Source organism: Oryctolagus cuniculus, chromosome 3, assembly GCF_051225735.1.
Source record: "Oryctolagus cuniculus isolate XC-2025 breed Fujian yellow rabbit chromosome 3, ASM5122573v1, whole genome shotgun sequence".
Lineage (NCBI taxonomy): Eukaryota > Metazoa > Chordata > Mammalia > Lagomorpha > Leporidae > Oryctolagus > Oryctolagus cuniculus.
Genome location: NC_142869.1, coordinates 115,681,670 through 115,702,378, shown reverse-complemented (window position 1 = coordinate 115,702,378; position 20,709 = coordinate 115,681,670). Strand labels below are relative to the sequence as shown.

General features: G+C 42.5%; 2 protein-coding genes across 26 annotated transcripts in view; one reads left to right on the top strand and one right to left on the bottom strand.

The window, feature by feature from the left end:
* The window catches only part of CCDC93 (CCC complex scaffolding subunit CCDC93), a 106,261-nt gene extending 102,716 nt beyond the window's left edge, over window positions 1-3,545 (top strand). Inside the window, exon 25 of one of the 2 annotated variants that reach the window (XM_089327985.1) lies at window positions 389-3,545. In XM_089327985.1, the coding sequence (XP_089184111.1) occupies window positions 389-442 (54 nt within the window). In that variant the 3' untranslated portion in view covers window positions 443-3,545. 2 annotated transcript variants of the gene reach the window in all.
* The window catches only part of HTR5BP (5-hydroxytryptamine (serotonin) receptor 5B), a 110,774-nt gene that overhangs the window by 20,279 nt on the left and 69,786 nt on the right, over window positions 1-20,709 (bottom strand). For 6 of the 24 annotated variants that reach the window (XR_016230719.1, XR_016230718.1, XM_089327998.1 and 3 more), the window contains exons 2-3: window positions 7,087-7,158; window positions 1,994-2,070 (exon numbers count right to left, since the gene is read on the bottom strand). Coding sequence is in view for 14 of the 24 variants with exons in the window: in XM_089327998.1 (XP_089184124.1) it covers window positions 1,994-2,070; window positions 7,087-7,158 (149 nt within the window). In the remaining 10 variants the exon portion in view is untranslated. 24 annotated transcript variants of the gene reach the window in all.

Sequence of the window (20,709 nt, the reverse complement as noted above, 5' to 3'; positions counted from 1 at the left end):
CTCACTCCTTTTTTACTCATGTCTCCCAGCCCCTCCCGCCTTGTCACTGCACTAGGCTTGCACTGGCAGATGAGTGTCTTCTCTGTGCATTTGTCCTCTGGAAGACTTTGGAAACTTCAGGAAATCTGTAGGAATGACAAGGACTGATTTTCTTATCCTGGTCTAAGTCTGACAACCCAGAAGCAGCAGTATTATGGTTGTTGTTGGGGTATTGAAGGTCAGTAGGTCAGCAGGAAGTGTGCCATTGCTGGTGGCACTATGCTAGGAGATGGCATTTGTTGATCAGAATGTATTTCCCTGAGGCCTTGGGGTAGGGCAAAGAGACTGGGGCTCAAGTAGGTTCTTATGTAACTCCCCCTTCTCTCTACTCTTTCTGTTTCCCCTCTAGGAGGGCCGAAAGAATGAGGTGTTGCTGTCCAAGGTGAAAGGCAAGGCCTCCTGAACATTTCCAGCTGTCATCATGTCATTGAATTTTTTCTTTAATGCCAAATGCCAACCACAAATTCATGGTTCTGAATGCAACAGCAGAGAGATGCAGGTGTAACGATTTCAATCCCTGGATGTTTTTTTTCCTCTATTTGCTCCCATTTGGTCTGTCAGTTGTTTGATGGAATCAGACAGTGCAAACACTGTATGGCTTGGATAACAACCTTGGATTTCATCCTGTGAAGAAATGTGAACAGTACTTATTCTCTGTGTTGATTCAACTTTTGTTCTCCAGTAACATTACACTTAATGAAGGTACCTGTATATGTATGGACTCTTTGAATAAAGAAGAATTCTATTAACTGAACAGCCACTGAGAGAGACCCAGAGAAGTGTGAGACACAGTCCTTTTCCTTCAGACATCCCTCATGTAGCCAGGGAGTAGATGTAGCTCAGTTGAACCCAGAACTTGAGTTTTTGTTTGTTTTTCCAGTAAATAGAAGGTTGTTTGCCAAATGATCAGCCCATGTGAGTGCCCATCACTGGGAGCCTCCACCTGCCCATGGTGCCTTTTGTTCCTGACTCCTGAAGGTGCCATCCAGGTGACTAGCATGGAAGCTTTGGTTTAATGTTTATACACTACCCAAGTTGACTTCACCAGAAAAATTGAAACTGGGCCTTGTATTGAGAATGCTTCAATGAAAACTGTAACTTCCCATGCCCTGGTAGTCATTGAGTCACAGTCAACACATGGATGGGCTTTTGCATCTCCCTCATTGAATGTACACCCCTTGCTGCAGAACTGGTCATGGTGAGAGTGAGACATGCACTCTTCACTGCAGTAAGGGTGGCCAGTAAAAGAAAATGAGCAGGTATATGGAGCATCAGGAAAAAGAGCTGTGGGGTTTGTAGAAGATACAGGAAGACTTCATGGAGGAGGCAACATTTGGGAAAGATCTGAAGGAGATTGGAAAATGAATAGGCAGGAAGGCTGTTTTATCTAAAGATGTACTACGGTTAAACCTGAGAGTATATGACAGTTCAGGCACACTTGTTGGGAGATGAACCAGTCTCTGCAGGAGGCCTCAGAGGACAGATGAGAGGTTGACTTTATCCCCTAGAATTGACTTTATCCCCTAGAAATGAGTCTGAAGCAAACATGGAACTCCTCCTCTGCTGGCCCTCAGGAGGCTGGCAAGTCAGTCATACTCAATGAATGGTGGCACAAGGTTTGTGCCGTGTCCTGCGTAACAGTCAGTAGGTTTGGACCATCAGATACAAAAGCTTCAGTGTGTCAGGCAGGTGGCATGCTGCATAGTCAGAGAAACATTGTGCTTGCTTTTATTTCCCTCATATATGTGATCAAGCAGGACTAATGTGTACGAACTTTCTAAAGCTCCCACACTGGGTTAACGCCCACCACTTGTTTCTGTGCCAGGCCTACAAGGACAGCCTGATGTACTGGGCAGAGCAGCAGGGTCTGAAAGAGTGCTCCCTGTGCACAGAACAATACAGTGAGAAGCCTAGTGGGATGGGTGCTGCGGTCTGTCCCTGTGGCTGGAACTACCTTGTTGGATACATCTTCAGAATCCTCTGTGCCCTCTCTTGGTCCTTTTCAGAAGTCATGCAGCACATGGTGATAGGCTGAAAATGGGACAAAAAGAGTAATGTTCTAACAGCCTCCCCTCTTCTGACGACAAACACTGTATGTAGGAAAACACTAGGGGGGATTTAGTGCCTGATCTGCAGCATTTGCCATACAGCAAATACTTTGGTTTTCTTTATCAGCTTTATGTCAATTCCTGAGCCTCGCAACGCCAACAGTCCTCATGGCCATTGCCCTGGTATTCCTTCTGCCTAGAGCGTTGTCCCTTCCATCTTGGGAGTGGCTTTCCCTGAACCTAACACACATGCAACCACTGTTAGCGTCAGCCTCCAGCTCTTGCCCTGCTGTCTGTCTTGATGGCCCATGTTGCTATCTGAATCTCAGTCCTTTGCGAAGGCTGCTGCTGCCCTCCCTCTGGAATGTAAGGGCAACAACAGCAGGAGCCTTTTCAGTCTTAGCACTGTGTCCTCAGCACCTGTCTCCAGGGGGACACCAAAATTCTGGGTGGCTCAAAGGGCTTCTCCAAATTGCCACTTCTCATCCCTATCTTAGCAAAATTTCCATTTAACCTTTCCTATAATTTATGCTTAGTTTGAGAACAGGTAGACAGTTCTTTTCAGCAGCTTCAGAGGATCTCAGAATTTTTTATTCTCTAATCTGAAAGGTTAGCATGAGAAAAGGTGTCAGAGGTTTCAAACCTTTCAAAGGACTTCCTTTTAGAGATTTTTTTTTTCCCATGTCGGGAGAAAAAAAGAAAGGGAGCACATGAATGTCAGAGACAAGATCATGAATATGTTTTGGCCCAAAATGTGTCATGAATGTAACAGTAACATGACGCAGAGATGGTGCTGCCTCTTACACCCAAGAAGTGAGAGGATGATCCGAGGCTGTGGGAATCAGCATGCAGACACAGTGTTGGCAGAAGTACGAACTGCACAACCTGCATGCAGGGCAGCTGGACCCTATCAAAAGTACAAATCACCTCTTAAAACAGCAATGCTGTATGTAAACATTTTTTCCTATGTACGATTTTTATTGAAGCCTTGTTTGTAGTAGCAAAAAGTTGGAAACTAACACCAATATAGTGCAGTGGTTAAATCAGTTATGGCCATTCCACACAATGGAATATTTTTCAGAAATTGAAAAGAACAGGACTGTGCTGTACATGTACAGCCATCCATGGAGTGATTTCTAAGATGCACGGTTAAGTTGGGTGGGGAAGAGTCTTGCAGCACTAGTGTTTGCAATGAAATGAACTGTGTTTGTAGATGTGTATGTTTGTGTGTATACATGTATGCACATACACACACACACACACACACACATCTGTATGTCTGTAACACATCTGCTTACATATGCCTCAAACATCTCTGGGAGGGTACACAGCAGCCTTGGTTGCCCCTGGGGAGAGGGGCGGGAATGATTTTTCACTGTATACCTTTTGTACCTTCTGAATTTTGTACCATGTACATGTATTATCTATTCAAAAAAATAAATAGTTTTTAAATTTTAATCTGATTCATTTTTCTTAAAAAAATGGAAGATTTTGGTTCAGTAAGTAAACTTTCTTAGGGGAGATAAAGATAAAACCCTTGCTGGCACCGCAGCTCACTAGGCTAATCCTCCACCTTGCGGTGCCGGCACACCGGGTTCTAGTCCCGGTTGGGGCGCTGGATACTGTCCTGGTTGCCCCTCTTCCAAGCCAGCTCTCTGCTGTGGCCAGGGAGTGCAGTGGAGGATGGGCCAAGTGCTTGGGCCCTGCACCCCATGGGAGACCAGGATAAGTACCTGGCTCCTGCCATCCCAGCGGCCATTGGAGGGTGAACCAACAGCAAAGGAAGATCTTTCTCTCTGTCTCTCTCTCTCACTGTCCACTCTGCCTGTTAAAAAAGATAAAACCCTTGAGTCAAAAGCAGTTAAGCTGTCCTTTTCTTGGGCCTGGGAGACAGTGGGCCAGTGTGAAAGGAGCTGTCTTCTGGTGGAACAGCTTTGGGCAGATGAAGCACTGAGGGGCTGATTCTGGTTCCACTCTGTGAGTCTACTTGGCTGTTAGGAACAAGAGAAGATGCCATGAAATGGCTATGCCCTGTTTTGACAAGTTGTCAAGGAAGGACAAGATTGAACAATTTCAGCCATCTTGAGACCAGGAGAAGGCAGATCCTGACACATTGAGCTTGGCAGAGTGTAAAGATGGAAAGAGCCTGGTTCTCTGAAGGGCATGATGCACTTCAGAGCCAACCTTGGGGATCACTTGCCTACATATTCTTATTCCATGAGAAAAATGGATCCTTGTTTGCATTTAAACACAAATAATGAGTTTCTAGCATGTGTCAGACCCTGAGAATACAGCAGTGAACAAAGCAAACAAGATGAATATGTAAATTGTACAGTGCTTCAACATACTTAAGGCAAGGAAGAAGTTTCAGGTGTTTGTAGTTTGGTGCTGGTGGTAGCTGCAGTTTCATAGTGAGAAGGCCCCACTGGTGAGGAAGAGTCATAGATACCTGCATGAGGGAAATTCTAGGCAGAAAGAAAACAGGATAAAGGCCCCAAGGCAAGGGCATACCCAGTAGATGAGTTTCAGGAACATCCAGGAAGCAGTGTAGGAAGCCATTGGAGGGTTTTGAGAAGAAAAATGAAATGATTCAACTTGACTCCAGTAGAGAGACTGCTGGAGGCTGTGCTGACAACAGACTGCAGGGAGGCAAAGGCAGGGAACCTGGTTGGGACTACTGTAATAATCTTGATGAAAATATAACAAGCAAGTTTTCCTGTCAATACCACACTAATAACCCCCCCACCCACACACACCCTGTTCTTTCTGCAAATGCTGAGCACTGAATTAGTGATTTTCATTTGCCATTCCTCAGAGCAGACAAGTTTGTTGTGCCTGGTGAATGTAATTTCCCACCCATTGACTGTGGGCTTTTGCTTGGCCTATGGGTTGGCATGAGTTTGAAACTATTTGTGTGGTTGGGCGTACCTATTTAAGAACATACCCTGCTGACCCAAAGAACAGATGAAGGACACATGGAGACGTCCCAGACCTCACCTGCATCTTGAAGCCAAGCCTGTGGGAGTCAGCCTACATCAGTGAAATCCTAGCCACCTCGTTGGCATATGAGCAAGAAATAAAGGATTCTTGCTATATACCATGGGGAATTTATAGTAGTTGCATAGGATTATTAATAATGAGGCTAAAATAAATAAATATAAATAAATAAATAGGGGCCAGCGCAGTGGCTCACTTAGTTAGTCCTCCACCTGCAGTGCCGGCATCCCAAATGGGCACCGGTTCTAGTCCCGCTTGCTCCTCTTCCAGTCCAGCTCTCTGCTGTGGCCCGGGAGGGCAGTGGAGGATGGCCCAGGTGCTTGGGCCCCTGCACCCAGATGGGAGACCAGGAGAAGCACCTGGCTCCTGGCTTTGGATCGGCGCAGCACTGGCCATAGCAGCCATTTAGGGGGGTGAACCAACGGAAGGAAGACCTTTCTGTCTCTCTCTCTCACTGTCTAACTCTGCCTGTCTAAATAAATAAATAAATAAGAATAAGGCTGACTAAGATGATCATCAAATTGATTTTATGATAGGTTCTAACCTGGAGTTTAAAAGACATCTCTGTATACCACCCAGCATTCATGTGGAAGTACCAGGTGAAGAGCCAGAACAAGCTTCTGGGGATGGTACTCACATGTGGGAAAGATGCTCACAGAGGACAGGAGTCATGATAAGAATCAAAATTGCCTTCAGACATTCCTGAGCAAACTCAGAGTCCATGTTACAGGGAAGAGATTGGGCTGGCATTATGGCACATTAAGCTGCTTCCGACAATACCAGCACCCCATGTGGACACTAATTTGAGTCATGGCTGCTCCATTTCTGATCCAGCTCCAGCTAATGTGTTTAAGTAATGGAAGATACCCCAAATACTTGGGCCCCTGTCACCCATATGGGAGACCCAGATGGTGTCCAGGCTCCTGATTGAAGCTTGGCCCAGCCCCGGCCACTGTGGCCATTTGGAGAGCAAACCAGCAGGTGAAACCTGTCTCTCCCCACCCTATTTCTCTCTGTATCTCTGCATTTAAAATAAATAAAATATTTAACAAATAAAGGGGAGACTTTATATGGCAAGACTTATGAAATGAAACTATTAGTTTAGCCGTGTCCATCCTATGGGCCTGAACTTTGTGGAATTGGATTTCGATACAAAGACCCCTTTGTGACTCCTTAATAAATAAATCCAGTTAGAGGTCAAAGGAATCTTTATAACCTCTCAATTCTGCCTTAGTCGTTTTTTGTAGGTGAAGGAATCTGAGGCAGAACACAGAAACTACACGTATCAATGGTGTTCCTGGAATATTAATTTTCAATCAAATATTTTTGTCAAAACTTTTACTTCCTTTTTTTAACTTACTTATTTGAAAGAGTTAGAGAGAGGGAGAGACAGAGACCTTCCATCTACTGGTTCAATTCCCAGATGGCCTCAATGGCCAGGACTGGGCCAGGCCAAAGCCAGGAGATCCTTCCTGATCTCCCAAGTGGGTAGCAGGGGCTCAAGTAGTTGAGTCATCCCTCCACTGCTTTTTCCAGGACATTAGCAGGGAGCTGGATTGAAAGTGGGGCAGCCAGGACTTGAAGCAGCGTGCATATAGGATGCCAGCATTTAAGGAGGCAGCTTTACCTGCTACACCACAATGCTAGCCCCAACTTTCACTTCTTACCGTGTGAACTAAAAGGAATCTCAGTGCTTTCTTGTATAAAGTCAAATCATTAACAGATTTGTTTTGGAAACTCAGCATCTCATAGTGATAGTGAGAGCTCTGGGAAGGACTTACTAACTAAAGGAAAGGTTCAAGTTTGAAAAGTCCAACACAAGTTGCCACAAAATTAGCTTCAAGAAGGACTCTTAAATACATAAGTGATTTCGCTGCCTGGGGTGCTTCCATACTGATACCACATTAACTCAAAGCCCAGGCCAAATAAACACAATGACAAAAGTATCCAATTACAAAAATAAATAGACCACAGAATTCCATAGATGTCCATACAATCATACCTGGACTCTTCCCAGATTTCCTCTTAGAATCCAGCCAGAATGATGCAAGAGGATCCACTCCATCAGTGCCATCTGCAAAGATACATATAGGTCTTAATGCTGTAGAATGCAAACCAAAGTTGAAACATGGAGTCTAGCCAGAATTGTTGGGCTCTATCCTCTTTTTCCAAGTTTGGATATAGGCAGACTTGAGTCCAAATAACTGTTCTGCTATAAATTCACTATGTGACCATGGGTGAACTACTTAACTAACCCCTTTGGAAGAAAGTAAAATGGGAGCCAGCGCTGTGGCATAGCAGATAAAGCCGCCGCCTACATGGCTGGCCTCCCATATGGGCACCAGTTCAAAGTCTCAGCTGCTTTACTTCCAATCCAGCTCTCTGCTATGGCCTGGGAAAGCAGCAGAAGATAGCCCAAGTACTTGGGCCCCTGCACCCGTGTAGGAAACCCAGAAGAAGCTTCTGGCTCCTGGCTTCAGATCAGCACAGCTCCGGCCATTGCAGCCAATTGGGGAGTGAACCAGCACATGGAAGATCTCTCTCTGCCTCACCTTCTCTCTCTGTATAACTGACTTTCAAATAAATAAATCTTTCAAAAAAGAATAAAAGGACAATACCTACCTTGTAAGGTAGATACAGGATTGAGCATTTGTATGTAAAACCTAGGACAACAGCTGCAAATGATGGGTGGTTGCTCACTGAATAGTAGTCTTGGGGAGCCAAGACTACAAACTTACTGTGGCATAGTAGGTTAAGCCTCTGCCTGCAGCACCAGCATCCCATATGAGTGCTGGTGCAAGTCCTAGATGCTCCATTCTCTACTAATGTGCCTGGGAAAGCAACAGAAGATGGCCCAGGTTCTTGGGCCCCTGCACCCACATGGGAGACCCCCGAGGGGGAGTCCTGGCTCCTGGCCTCAGCCATTGTGGCCCTTTGGGAAATGAACCAGTAGATGGAGGACCTCTCTGTGTCTCTCTCTGTATCTCTGCCTCTCAAATAAATAAATCTTTAATAAATAAATAGGACTCAATTTATTCATAAATGTGAGTTTCATAAAGGGATGGGCAGGAGAAAAGAATTAAACACAACCTATTATTATGCAGCCAAGAAGGGGAAACTCCTAATAGACCCACACTGGAGCTGTAGTCCTTTAGTAAACAACAATGATGAATGACTGGGAACATCATTTGATTCATAACTACATACCATCTGCTCCACTTTTTCCAGATTTCAATCATCTATTTAGTACTCTCTTCCTTGCCGTAGTTCACAGAGGATTTGAGGTAGCTTGCAGGACATAAGCAGAATGAGGTAATAAAATAGAAAATAAAAATACTAGAATAGGGAAAACTCAAGTAGAAATGAGAATTACTGGCTAGCTGGAAACACTATACCAAATAAGGAGATTACCAGGTCCTACATAGATTCCAAAGTGAAGCCAAAAATTGGGTTTTTATTCTTCTTCCTAATCAAAATGAAAATAGTCAATTAAATCCTCAGGATCATAAGAAAACATGCCTTCACAGAGTATAATGAAATGATGACTACATTAGCATGTGAAATACATTGATAGGTTTCTTCAGTTGGTTTATTGTAGTACTTTCAATGAAAAACAAAATTCCAAAACACAACCCCAAGAAAGAAAACTGTCCAGTGGACCATACCAATAACAGCATAATGTCCCAAACTCTAGCAACAAAGGAAAGGTTGGACTGCATATTCTTCACAGATTCTCCTCAGAACCCCTCTTCTTAATAGGGCTGGAATCTATCAATATGGGGACTGTGGGTTGTTGGAAGTCATACTGGTCCCTCAATCCCTTACCCACAACTGTAAAAAAAAAAAAAAACATTCAGGAAACAAACACTGGTTGTAACTCATTTGACAAAAAAATGGATTTGATCCAATGACTGAGTGATATGAAGCTATTTAGTCTTTTTCCCAGAGTAAATACTGGTACATTCTACTGCAGGTGTTCATTCACTACAGGCTGCTGCCAAAGACCTAACCAGGTTGTTTTACATAATCTATAGAACACACATCATACTGTCTTTCTAAAATCAAGAACAAATTCTGGATTCTGAAACCCATCTGGTCTCAAAAGTTTTGTTAAAGCACTGTGGACCTATGCTTTTGGATAATCCCAAAAGCATGGGTACTCTGTTGTACCAACAGTGGAGTGGACCCTTTTGTGTGAATTAAAAAGTCTAATCAATGGGAAGTTAGCTCAGCTCCAAAATCAGGTAGACTATAGCCAAAATGATTTACTATAATTTCTTCTAGTCCATGTTCTGGATTTGTATATACCTAGGCCACATTTTACATTTTTGGAAGACCAAGAATCACTGTAGCAATTTGGGGGGATGGGATTGTTAATAGTTCGGAGTTCTACAACAGGCATCATCTTCCCCATCTCAGTGTCATACATATATGTGTGAGCACCATAAACAAGAATGATTCTGAGCCTAGACATGAATGCCTCAAAAGTATTTTTATTAAACATACAAGTCAGTATGGAGAAGTAAATTGGAAAATTTCTCAACACCTACTTATTCTTTGTGGTAAGAAAGCGGAGAAAAGACCCTGTTGGGGGTGCCCTAGCCACACATTGCAATCACCTGGAAAGCTCTGGAGAGATCTGCTGCCTCAGTCTCATCCTCCAGGAATGGCAGTTTAATTGCCCTAAGGAGAAATACAAGCATTCAGCAGTATCTCTCACTGACAAATCACCTAGATATTATAATATGGAATTACCAAACCACTTCTTAGAATGATTCAACAGGTATGGGTTACACTGAATTAAAAAAAAAATCTTCAGGTAATCCTCTTCTTCTCATTAACTAGGATACACTGCCTTATTGGGAAGACAGAAGTGGCTGGGGAAGAAAAGCTGAGTTGGGTGAATAAAGGATGGGGGAAGGCTCTTTCACAGAGGAGACAGTTTCTTGAATGGGTCACCAAACAGAGCACCAGGACCCTGTTCTGTAGGACCTACTCTGAACATTATGGTAGACAAAGGAAAGGCAAAACAACTTTGACTCTTGTGTCAGTTCTAACCTATTAGCAGTAATGACCTAAAGTACTGACCTGAAAAGGAGTCTAAGGCACAGTTCCTGTGCCATGAGCAATTAGAAGTGTCCACATGAATATGGGAAGATGACATAGTTACAAGCTACCCACATACGTGCTGTCCTTGAGAGCCTCTGACACTGACGCTTCTAGAGTCCCAGTCCAATGGCATGATTCTCAAGACACCATTAATAGCAACGGAGGGAAGGTCCTGATGACTAGTGAAGACAAGAAACAAGTTCCCTCCCTCTTCCTAACTGTACCCTTTTGTCTCTCCAACCCTTGTATTTACTTCTGCTTGGTAAAGAAGCTCCTGAAGGCATCGTTGTAGTTCTTGTTAAAAGCCGTGTAAATCAGGGGGTTGAAGAAAGAATTGGAGTAGCCAAGCCACAGAAATATGCTTTTCCAGATGGGAGGCAGGCTGCAGGCACAGAGGGGACTGATGAGCTCTGCCAAGAAGAAGGGGATCCAGCACAGCACAAACACACCAATGAGAATCCCCACCATCATGGCTGCTCGCTTCTCCTTCTGCTCCCGCCACGAGTCTCCACTCGCCTGAAAGGCCACGGTTGGGCGGCAACGCGCTGTAAACACCATCTCAGCCTCCTGAGGTGCCTCCTTCACCTTGGAACAATGACAACAAGAATGGAATTTAAAAATAGACAATAGGGAAAAGGCTAAACAAGCTGAAAAATCAACATTTCCTTTTATATCTCTCAAAGAAGTGAGCTCACAGGACTAAATGCTGCTCACAAAAAAAAGGGGGGGGGGTATGAATACAGAGAATCACAGCATACTGGAGCAAAAACCCACAAGTAGAAATCAGTGCTGGGGTAAGAACACTGAAATTGTATTTGACAAATTTTTGGAGGCTCAGTGTGGACCAGTCAGGATTAAACTCCAGGAGGACCCAGTCACTGTTGCGGTTAATTGTGAGTGTGTCAGTTTTTCATTATTGCAATGAAACATTTTAGCCAACTAATTTTATAAAGAAAATGTTTACTTGGATCACAGTTTTGGCAGTTCAGGTCCAGGATCAGGCAAGCCCATTGATCTGGCACCTGGCAGAGCACATATAGGACGCAGAGAGAGTGGCTGGACCCAAATCAGGCTTTTATGACCAAGCTCATAAGAGCTAACTTCTGAAGGGCACACCGCCAATGACCTAAGGACTTCCCACAAGGCTCAACTCCCAGGCCTCATAACTGCATTAGGTTTTGACTTTAGTACCATTAGCTTATGACCTTGGAATTTAAGCTAATATGCATGAGTTCCGGAACCAAATAATGTTCAAACTACAGTTGTGAGGGTACACACCTTTGTGTGTTTCATTACCTCCAGGAGCCCTACCAGCTCCTCAGAGTGAACACAGCAGAGAAACAACCTTGTGGCATAGTGCATAAAGAGAGAAGCTGAGGAGGATCCACTTCGAAATACATCACAACATTCTATTCTTTTTAACAAGACTTCATGAGAAGTTAATTTACCATAGTCTAACATGCTATGGTTTTATCAGAAGCTGTTGTACCCAGGAGAAGGGACATACCCAAATCCATTACTCTAGCCTTCCTAGTGAAAGGACGATGGGACTGAGAAGCATTGAAGTTCACAGCCCAGGATTAAAGGCCCATAAGAGACTAACACCTAACCCTAGGACTAAAGAATACTTTTCCTCCACACCTAAACCACTACATATTATTTACCACAGTTCCTGTTACCCAGTACCTCATGTTCATCTTTAAGTAAAAAAAAAAATGGCAAGGCACACTAAAAGCAAAATCAGTATAAAGAGACTATACAAGCTTTAGAGCAAGAGTCATACATGACCATAATGTTGGAAATATTGGATTGGGAATTTTTAAAGATTTTATTTGAGGCAAAATTAGAGACAAAGTGAGAGGTTGTCCATCTGCTAGTTCACTCCCCAGATGGCTGCAATGGACGGAGCTGGGCCAGTCCAAAGCCAGAAGCCTCCTCTGGGTCTCCCACATGGGTACAGGGGCCCACGGACTTGAGCCATCTTGCACTGTTTTCCCAGGCCATAATCAAAGCCTGGATCAGAAGAGGAGCAACCAGGATACAAACCAGCACCTATATGGGATGCTGGGGCCACTTATTCTCTATGCCACAGCATAGACCCCAGATCAGGAATTTATAAAAACTAATTAATATGCTAAGGGCTAGGGCTGGTGCTGTGGCATAGCAGGTAAATCTGGTGCCTGCAAAGCCATCATCCCATATGGGCACAGATTTGAGTCCTGGATGCTCCACTTCTGATCCAGCTCCTTGATAATGCACCTGGGAAAGCAGCAGAGGATGGCCCAAGTGCTTGGGCCCCTGCACTCATGTAGGAGACTAAGAGGAAGCCCCTGGCTACTGGCTTCTAATTGGCTGAGCTATAACAGTTGTGGCCATTTGGACTCCTCTCCTCTCTGTCTCTTTCACTCTGGCTTTCAAATAAAATAAATATTTTAAAAATATGCTAAGGGTATTAGTAGAAAAAGCAGACAACATGCAAAACAGTTAAGACTAGCATAGAAATGGATATTCTAAGAACCAAAAAGAAAAGCTAGGAATCAAAACCACTTTGATGGGTTCCCTAATAGACTGAACAGAGTTGAGGAAAGAATCTGTGAGCCAGAAGATACAACAATAGAAACCTATAAAACTAAAAAGTAGAGAAAAAAGACTGGGGTTAAAAAAAAAAAAACTACAAGAGTTATATCTACATGTAATGAGAATCCCAGAAGAAAAAAAAAAAACCCAGAAGCAATACTTGAAGCCATAATTGCTGAGATCTTCTCCCAATTAATGTCAGATACCAAGCCACAGAGCCAGTAACTCAAAGAACACCAAGCACGATAAAAGCTGAAAATGAACAAAAAGTTATACCTTGGACAGCCAAGATGGCTGAGTAGGGAAAAGACGTGCTGATTTTGACCACAGGAAAATAACAGAAGAAAAGTGGAAGGACTGCATTCCCAGGAGACAGTTGGAGGGAGTATGCAGTGGAAATTCTACAGGGTATTCCAAGATGGTGGAATAGTGACAGGGCAGTCTGCTTTAGGCTAGGCAAAAATCGTAGAAAAAAAAATCAAGCTGGAGGAAAAACTTCAGTAGAGGTTCTGTGGAAGGATGAGAGATGCTGTGGATATGTGCAGAAGGTGTGTACATACACAATAATGAGCGTGGACACAACATACAACCCCAGCAGCCCTGAGCCAGAGAAAGTGCCAGCTTTGAAGAGATCAAGGCAAGATCAGCCTACAGCAGCTCATGCCAATGGTGATACAACCAGGAGGAGAGCCTAGAAGACTATGGTGTCTTTGAGTCCAGGCTCAGAGTCCCAAGAACAGAATGCCCACTCAACCAGAGAAAATAAAGGAGGCACATCTCTTTCTCTCCATCCCATCCCCATAATGGCACCTGGCAGCCAGCTGAGAGACAGCAGGCACCATTTTGGATGTAAGTACGTAGCATCTGCTGTAGGTCTTGCGAGTGCACTCAGCAACTTGTGGAGACAGTTGCCATCTTGTCAGCAGAGGCAACCACAGCAGCTCAGGTGCATGAACCCAGAAATGGGCAGGGTAAAGGAGCCATTCTCACATTAGTACCAGCTGGAATGATTCTTATACATGTCCAGCATGACTGTGAAATGAGTAGGGCTGCAGCTGGCAGGTACTATGCACACAGTTGATCCAGGGGTTTTACCAGAGGGAAAAATTCATGCTCCCAACTGACTTTGAGTCTGCCTGGAAGGATTTCCAGGGGGTTGGGCACCCATATATGATTGCGAGATTCCCCTAGCCTCTCACATAACAAAGGCTCTGGGGCTCAAATCACCTAGGTGGAGCACACACAGGCAGCTGGCTCTGGGAACATCTTGGCCTCTCTGTGTATGGGATGGGCTAGCAAAGCAGAATGGATCCTCTACACCCCATGACTGTGGGAGTCTTTGAGTATTGAGAATATTGGAATTCTGTGACTGCATGAGAGGGAGCAGGGTGTAGCTGGGACTCTGGGAAATCACTGTGTACAGCTCCGCACACTCAGAACCTCCCTGATTGCCTGGGGTGTGTCACTGCAGTGGGATCTGTGCTCACACAGAGGACTGAACAGGTCCTTTGTGCATTTCATGTGGAAGCACGGATCAGTGTTGTACCCACTGAGGGCTAACACCTGAGCATTGAGCACCTTGGAAGGGAGGTGAGGGTGTCATTACAACAGAAATGACCATACCCACCTTCTGATAACAAGAGAAGATCTACCATTCAACTTGGGTGTCATCCTGGACACTCACCCCACCCAGGATCATTGACCAGACACCCCAGGACGCACCCAGCACACACCTCGGTATTTACTGAAAGAGTAGACATACTACTAAGAAAGTAGATTAAGGAAGACAACACTATCCCCTGAACACAGCAACACTTCACTTCAATATTATAATGTGAAGATGAAGAGATTGATGAAATGCCTGAAACAGAGTTCAAAAGATTAATCATAGGATTGCTCAGAAGCAAACAAAATCCACAAATTAAAGAAATTCATACATGACATGAATGAAAATATTTCCCATGAAATTGAGATTTTAAAGAGAAATCAAAATGAAGTATTAGAAATGAAGAATTCAAAAGATCAAATAAAAAAATGTGATAGAAAGCCTTAACATACTTGGTAAGGCAGAAGAATATCTGAGCTAGAAGACAAATCTATAGAAATTTTTCATTAGACCACACACAAAAAAAGAGGAAATTAGAAAAATTAAACCAGTATTGGAATTTTTTGAGATACTAATAAACAACCCAAAGTATGGGTCTTAGGAGTTCCTGAAGGTTTAGAAAGAGAATGGATTAGAAGGTCTATTCAGTGAAATAATTATGGAAAACTTCCCCAATTTGGAGAAAGCAACATCCAAGTAAGGGAAACAAATAGAACTCCTAATAGACATGGCCAGAAAAGACCTTCATCCTGATACACTATAGTCAAACTTTCCACAGTAAAACAAAGATTCTAAAATGTGCACAAAAGAAATACCAGATTACTTTTAGAGGATCTCCAATTAGACTCTCAGCTGACTTCTCAGAAATACTACAGGCTAGGACAGAATAGAGAAACATAGTCAAAGTTTTAAGAGAAAAAAAGCTGTCAAGCCAGGATACTCTAACTTGCAAAGCTATCATTTATGAATGAAGATGAAGTAAAGACCTTCCATAACAAACAGAAATTGAAAGAATTTGTCATCACTCATCCAGCCTTACAAAACATGCTTAACAATGTGCTACACACAGAAGCACAGAAAGATAGTCACCATTATGAAATAATGTAAAGGCAGGAAATCTTCCAGAAAAAGTACAAAAAAATCCAAAGTAAACAACAGGAATATTAAGGAAAAATGGTGGGGCTGGCTTTGTCACACAGCGGGTAAAGCTGCCACCTGCCGGTCCAACATCCCATATGGGCAGCAGTTCGAGTGCCGGCTGCTCCACTTCTGATCCAGCTCTCTGCTATGGCCTGGGGAATTAGTGGAAGATGGCCCAAGTCCTTGGGCCCCTGAACCCACATGGGAAACCTAGAAGAAGCTCCCAGCTCCTGGCGTTGGAATGGCACAATTCTAGCTATTGCAGGCAATTGGGGATTGAACCAGTGGATGGAAGACTTCTCTCTCTCCCCGCCTCTCTCTGAGTAACTCTGACTTTAAGATAAAATCAAACAATCTTAAAAAAAAAATAAAGAAAAAATGGCAAGGCCAAGTCCTTACTTATCAATAGTCACCTTGAATAACATGGCCTCAACTCTCCAGGTTAAAGGTACACACTGGCCAAATGGATTAAAAAACAAGATCCATCTATATTTGTTGCCTGTGAGAAACACACCTCATTAACACAGAAACACATATTCTGAAAGTGAAAGAATGGAAAAAGATATTCCATGCTAACAAAAAGCATAAATGAGCAGGTGTAGATATCCTAATATCAGGCAAAATAGGCTTTAAACAAAAACTTTAAAGAGAGACAAAGAAGGGCACTATGTAATGATTAAGAGATCAATCCAAGAGGAAGATGTCATTATAATAAATGTATATATATCCAATTCCAGGGTGCTTGACTTTTTAAAGAGAAATATTAATGGATCTAAAAGGAGACAAAGAATACAATGTATTAATAGAGGACTTCAACACCTCACTCTTATCAGTGCACAAATAAACTAGACAGAAAATAAAACAGAGCTAATCAACACAAGGACCAAATGAAACTAACATCTTTACAGAACTTTTTAATCTGACATCGCAGAATACACATTCTTTTCATCAGTGCATGGAACTTTCTCGAGGATACACCATATGCTAGGCTGTAAAGCACGTCTCAGCAAATTCAAAAAATCAAAATCATACAATGTATCTTCTCTGACCACAATAGAATGAAGCTAGAAATCAAAAACTCAAGAATCTCTAGATCAAAATTGAAAAAAAATTACAAATGATCAGTGAAACAAAGAGCTTGTTTTATGAAAAAAAAAAAACTGATACACCATTGGCCAAACTAACCTAAATAAACAAACAAATAACCAAATATGGGCCAGCATGTGGCATAGTGGGTTAATGCCCTGGCCTGAAGCATTGGCATCTCACATGGGCGCTGATTCGCATCCCAGCTACTCCACTTCCAATCCAGCTCTCTACTATGGCCTGGGAAAACAGTACAAGATGACCCAAGATCTTGGGCTCCTGCACCCATGTGGGAGACTGGGAAGAAGCACCTTGCTCCTGGCTTTGGATCAGCGCAGCTTCAGCCATTGTAGCCATTTGGGGAGTGAACCAATGGACAGAAGACCTTTCTTTCTGTCTCTCCCTCTTATTGTCCGTAACTATCTCTCAAATAAATAAGTAAAAAAGCAAATCCTCAGAAATATCTAAATAAGACACAAAGGAGAAGAGAGAGGAAGGAAGAAAGGGAGGGGGGAGGAGGAAAAGAGAAATAAAAGAGGAGGAGGAAACATACCAGGGGATTCCAATTCAATCCCATCAAGGTGCATGTACCAATGCCATCTCACTATTCCAAGTGATCAATTTCAGTTCACAATTGATCATAATGAAAGGACTAAGTGTCAAAGGGAGCACATAAACAAGTCTAGTACCTGCTAACACTAACCGATAGAATAAATAAAGGGGAGAGTGATCCAACATGGGAAGTGAGATACTCAGCAGACTCATAGAATGGCAGATGTCCTAAATAGCACTCTGGCCTCAGAATCAGCCCTAAAGGCATTCGGAGCTGGCTGAAAAGCCCATGAGAGTATTTCAGGCATGGAAAGCCAAGACACTCTGGCAAAAGAGCTCTGTGAGTGAGATCCCAGTGGAAAGAACAGGTCATCAAAGAAGGAGGTACCTTTCTCTGAAGGGAGGAGAGAACCTCCACTTTAACTATGACCTTGTCTAAACAAGATAAGAGTCGGAGAACTTAGAGGGCTTCCATAGCCTTGGAAACTCATGACTGGAGCATAGGGAGATTACTGATGCCATAGACAGGAGTGTCAATTGGTAAAGTCAACAACAGGAGTCACTGTGCACTTACTCCTCATGTAGGATCTCTGTCCTTAATGTGCTGTGCACTGAGATTTAATGCTATAACGAGTACTCAAATAATATATTTCACTTTGTGTTTCTATGGGGGTGCAAACTGTTGAAATCTTTACTTAATGCATACTAAACTGATCCTCTGTAAAAAAAAAAAAAGAAATTATCAACTCCCAACTTGACTCTCACTGGGATTAAACATGACAATAGGTCTGATCTGATTTCATCATCATTTAAAAAAAATCATCTATTATTTTTCACTTTATGTTTCTGTGTGGGAGCAAACTGTTGTAATCCTTACTTAATGTATACTAAGCTGATCTTCTGTATATTAAGATAATCAAAAATGAATCTTGATGTGAATGGAAGGGGAGAGGGAGTGGGAAAGGGGAGGGTTGTGGGTGGGAGGGACGGTATGGGGGGGAAGCCATTGTAATCCATAAATCGTACTTTGGAAATTTATATTCATTAAATAAAAGTTAAAAAAAAGAGGAGGAGGAAGAGGAGAAGGAAGGAACAAAGAGGATAAGTAGGAAGAAATTAGAAAAACTGAAAATAGTGTATGAGAGTTATGGAATAGCATCAAATGACAAAACATATGTGTGTTAGGAGTTCCTGAAGGTGTGAAAAAAGAGAATGGATTAGAAGTCCTATTCAGTGAAATAGTTGTAGAAAACTTCCATAACTGGAGATAGGAACATCCAAGTAAAGGAAACATACAGAACTCCTAATAGACATGATCAGAAAGTATCTTCAACATGATACATTATAGTCAAGCTTTAAACGTAAAATATAAAGAAAATCTTCTAAAATGTACATGAGAAACTTTCCAGATTACCTTCAGAGGATCACCGATTAGACTAACTGCTGATTTCACATCAGGAATCCTACAGGCTAAGAGAGATAGAAAGACATTGTCCAAGTCTTAAAAGAAAAAAAATCTGTCCACACAGACTACTGTTCCCTGCAAAGCTCTCACTTATAAAATAAGATGAAATGAAGAACTTCCAAAACAAAAAAATTGAAAGAATTAATCACCACTTGTCTAGTCTTACAAATGATACCTAAGGATGCTCTATACATAGAAACACAAAGTCATCATTATGAAAGAATGCAAAGGTAGAAAATCTATTAATGAAAATATCTGAGCACCAAAGGGGAAACCTGTTGAAGTGAAATGGACACTATGAGAAACAGTGATCTGAACAGCTCTTATCCTGACTGTTGATGTACAATGTAATACTTTATCCATTTTAGTATTTTCTTTGTTCTAGCACTATTCGTTGAACTCTGTAATTAACACACAATTATTCTTAGGTGTTTAAATTTTAACTGAAAAGTGATCCCTGTTAAATATAAGAGTGGGAATAAGAGAGGGAGGAGATGTACAATTTGGGACATGCTCAATCGGACTTGCCCCAAATGGTGGAGTTAGAAAGGTGTCAGGGGATCCCAATACAATCCCATCAAGGTGGCATGTACCAATGCCATCTCACTAGTCCAAGTGATCAACTTCAGTTCACAATGGATCACACTGATAGGTCTAAGAGTCAAAGCGGGATACACAGCAGACTCATAGAATGGCAGATGTCCCAAATAGCACTCTGGCCCCAGAATCAGCCCTTAAGGCATTCAGATCTGGCTGAAGAGCCCATGAGAGTATTTTAGGCATGGAAAGGCAAGACACTCTGGGGGGAAAAAAAACCTAAATGGAAGATCTCTGCAAGTGAGATTCCAGTGGAAAGAATGGGGCCATCAAAGAAGGAGGTACCTTTCTCTGAAGGGAGGAGAGAACTTCCACTTTGACTATGACCCTGTCGGAATAAGATTGAAGTCGGTGAACCCAAAAGGCTGCCATAGCCTTGGCAACTCATGACTAGAGCCTAGGGAGATGCCATAAACAAGAGTGTCAATTTGTAAAGTCAATAACACGAGTCACTGTGTACTTCTCATGTGGGATCTGTCCTTAATGTGTTGTCCAATGTGAAATAATGCTATAACTAGTACTGAGACAGTATTTTTACACTTTGTGTTTCTGTGTGGGTGCAAACTGATGAAATCTTTATATACAGAAGATCAATTCAGTATATATTAAGAGAATTGAAAATGAATCTTGATGTGAATGGAATGGGAGAGGGAGCAGGAGATGGGAGGGGTGTGAGTGGGAGGGAAATTGGGGGGGGAGCTAATGTAATCCATAAACTGTACTTTGGAAATTTATATTTACTAAATAAAAAAATTCAAAAACAGAAAATATAAAGGAAAAGCATAGAAAACAAAAGAAATATTTATGGAATACTTGCAGGACCACATCATTACTTATCAATAATAACCTCTAATGTAAATGGCCTAATTCTCCAGCTAAAAGATACAGGCTGGCTGAATGGGTTAAAAAACAAGATCATCTATTTGCTGCCTACAGAAAACACACCTCACACACAAAGGTACATGCACTGAAAGTGAAAGGATGGGAAAAATTATTCTATATGAACAGAAAGCAGAAATGAGCAGGTGTAGCCAATATAATTCAAACAAAAATAGACTGACACAAAAACTGTTAAAATAGACAAAGAAGGGTAATATGTATTATTAACTGATCAGTTCATCAGGAAAATGTGACTATAGTACATGTACATGCACCCAATGCCAGAATGCTTGGCTATTTAAAAGAACTGTTGACTTTTTTCCCAAGATGGCAGAGTATGGAGGGAGCTTACTGCACTAGTCTAGGTACAGATAGTCTAAAAAAAGGTGGAGAGAGAGTAGTCTCAGGGAAGAGTTAGGGAGAAAACGGCAGAGGAAACTCCACATAAATTAGAGGGAACCTGCAGATTTACGAGGAGTCTGCGTACAACCACAACTCAGGACCCCAGCAGCTGAGAGCTTCTGCATCAGCATTGTAAGTGAGGTGAGATTAGACTAAAGCAGCCCAAGCCGCTGGCAATAAAGCCTCAGGAAGAGCCTAGAGGAACCTGGACT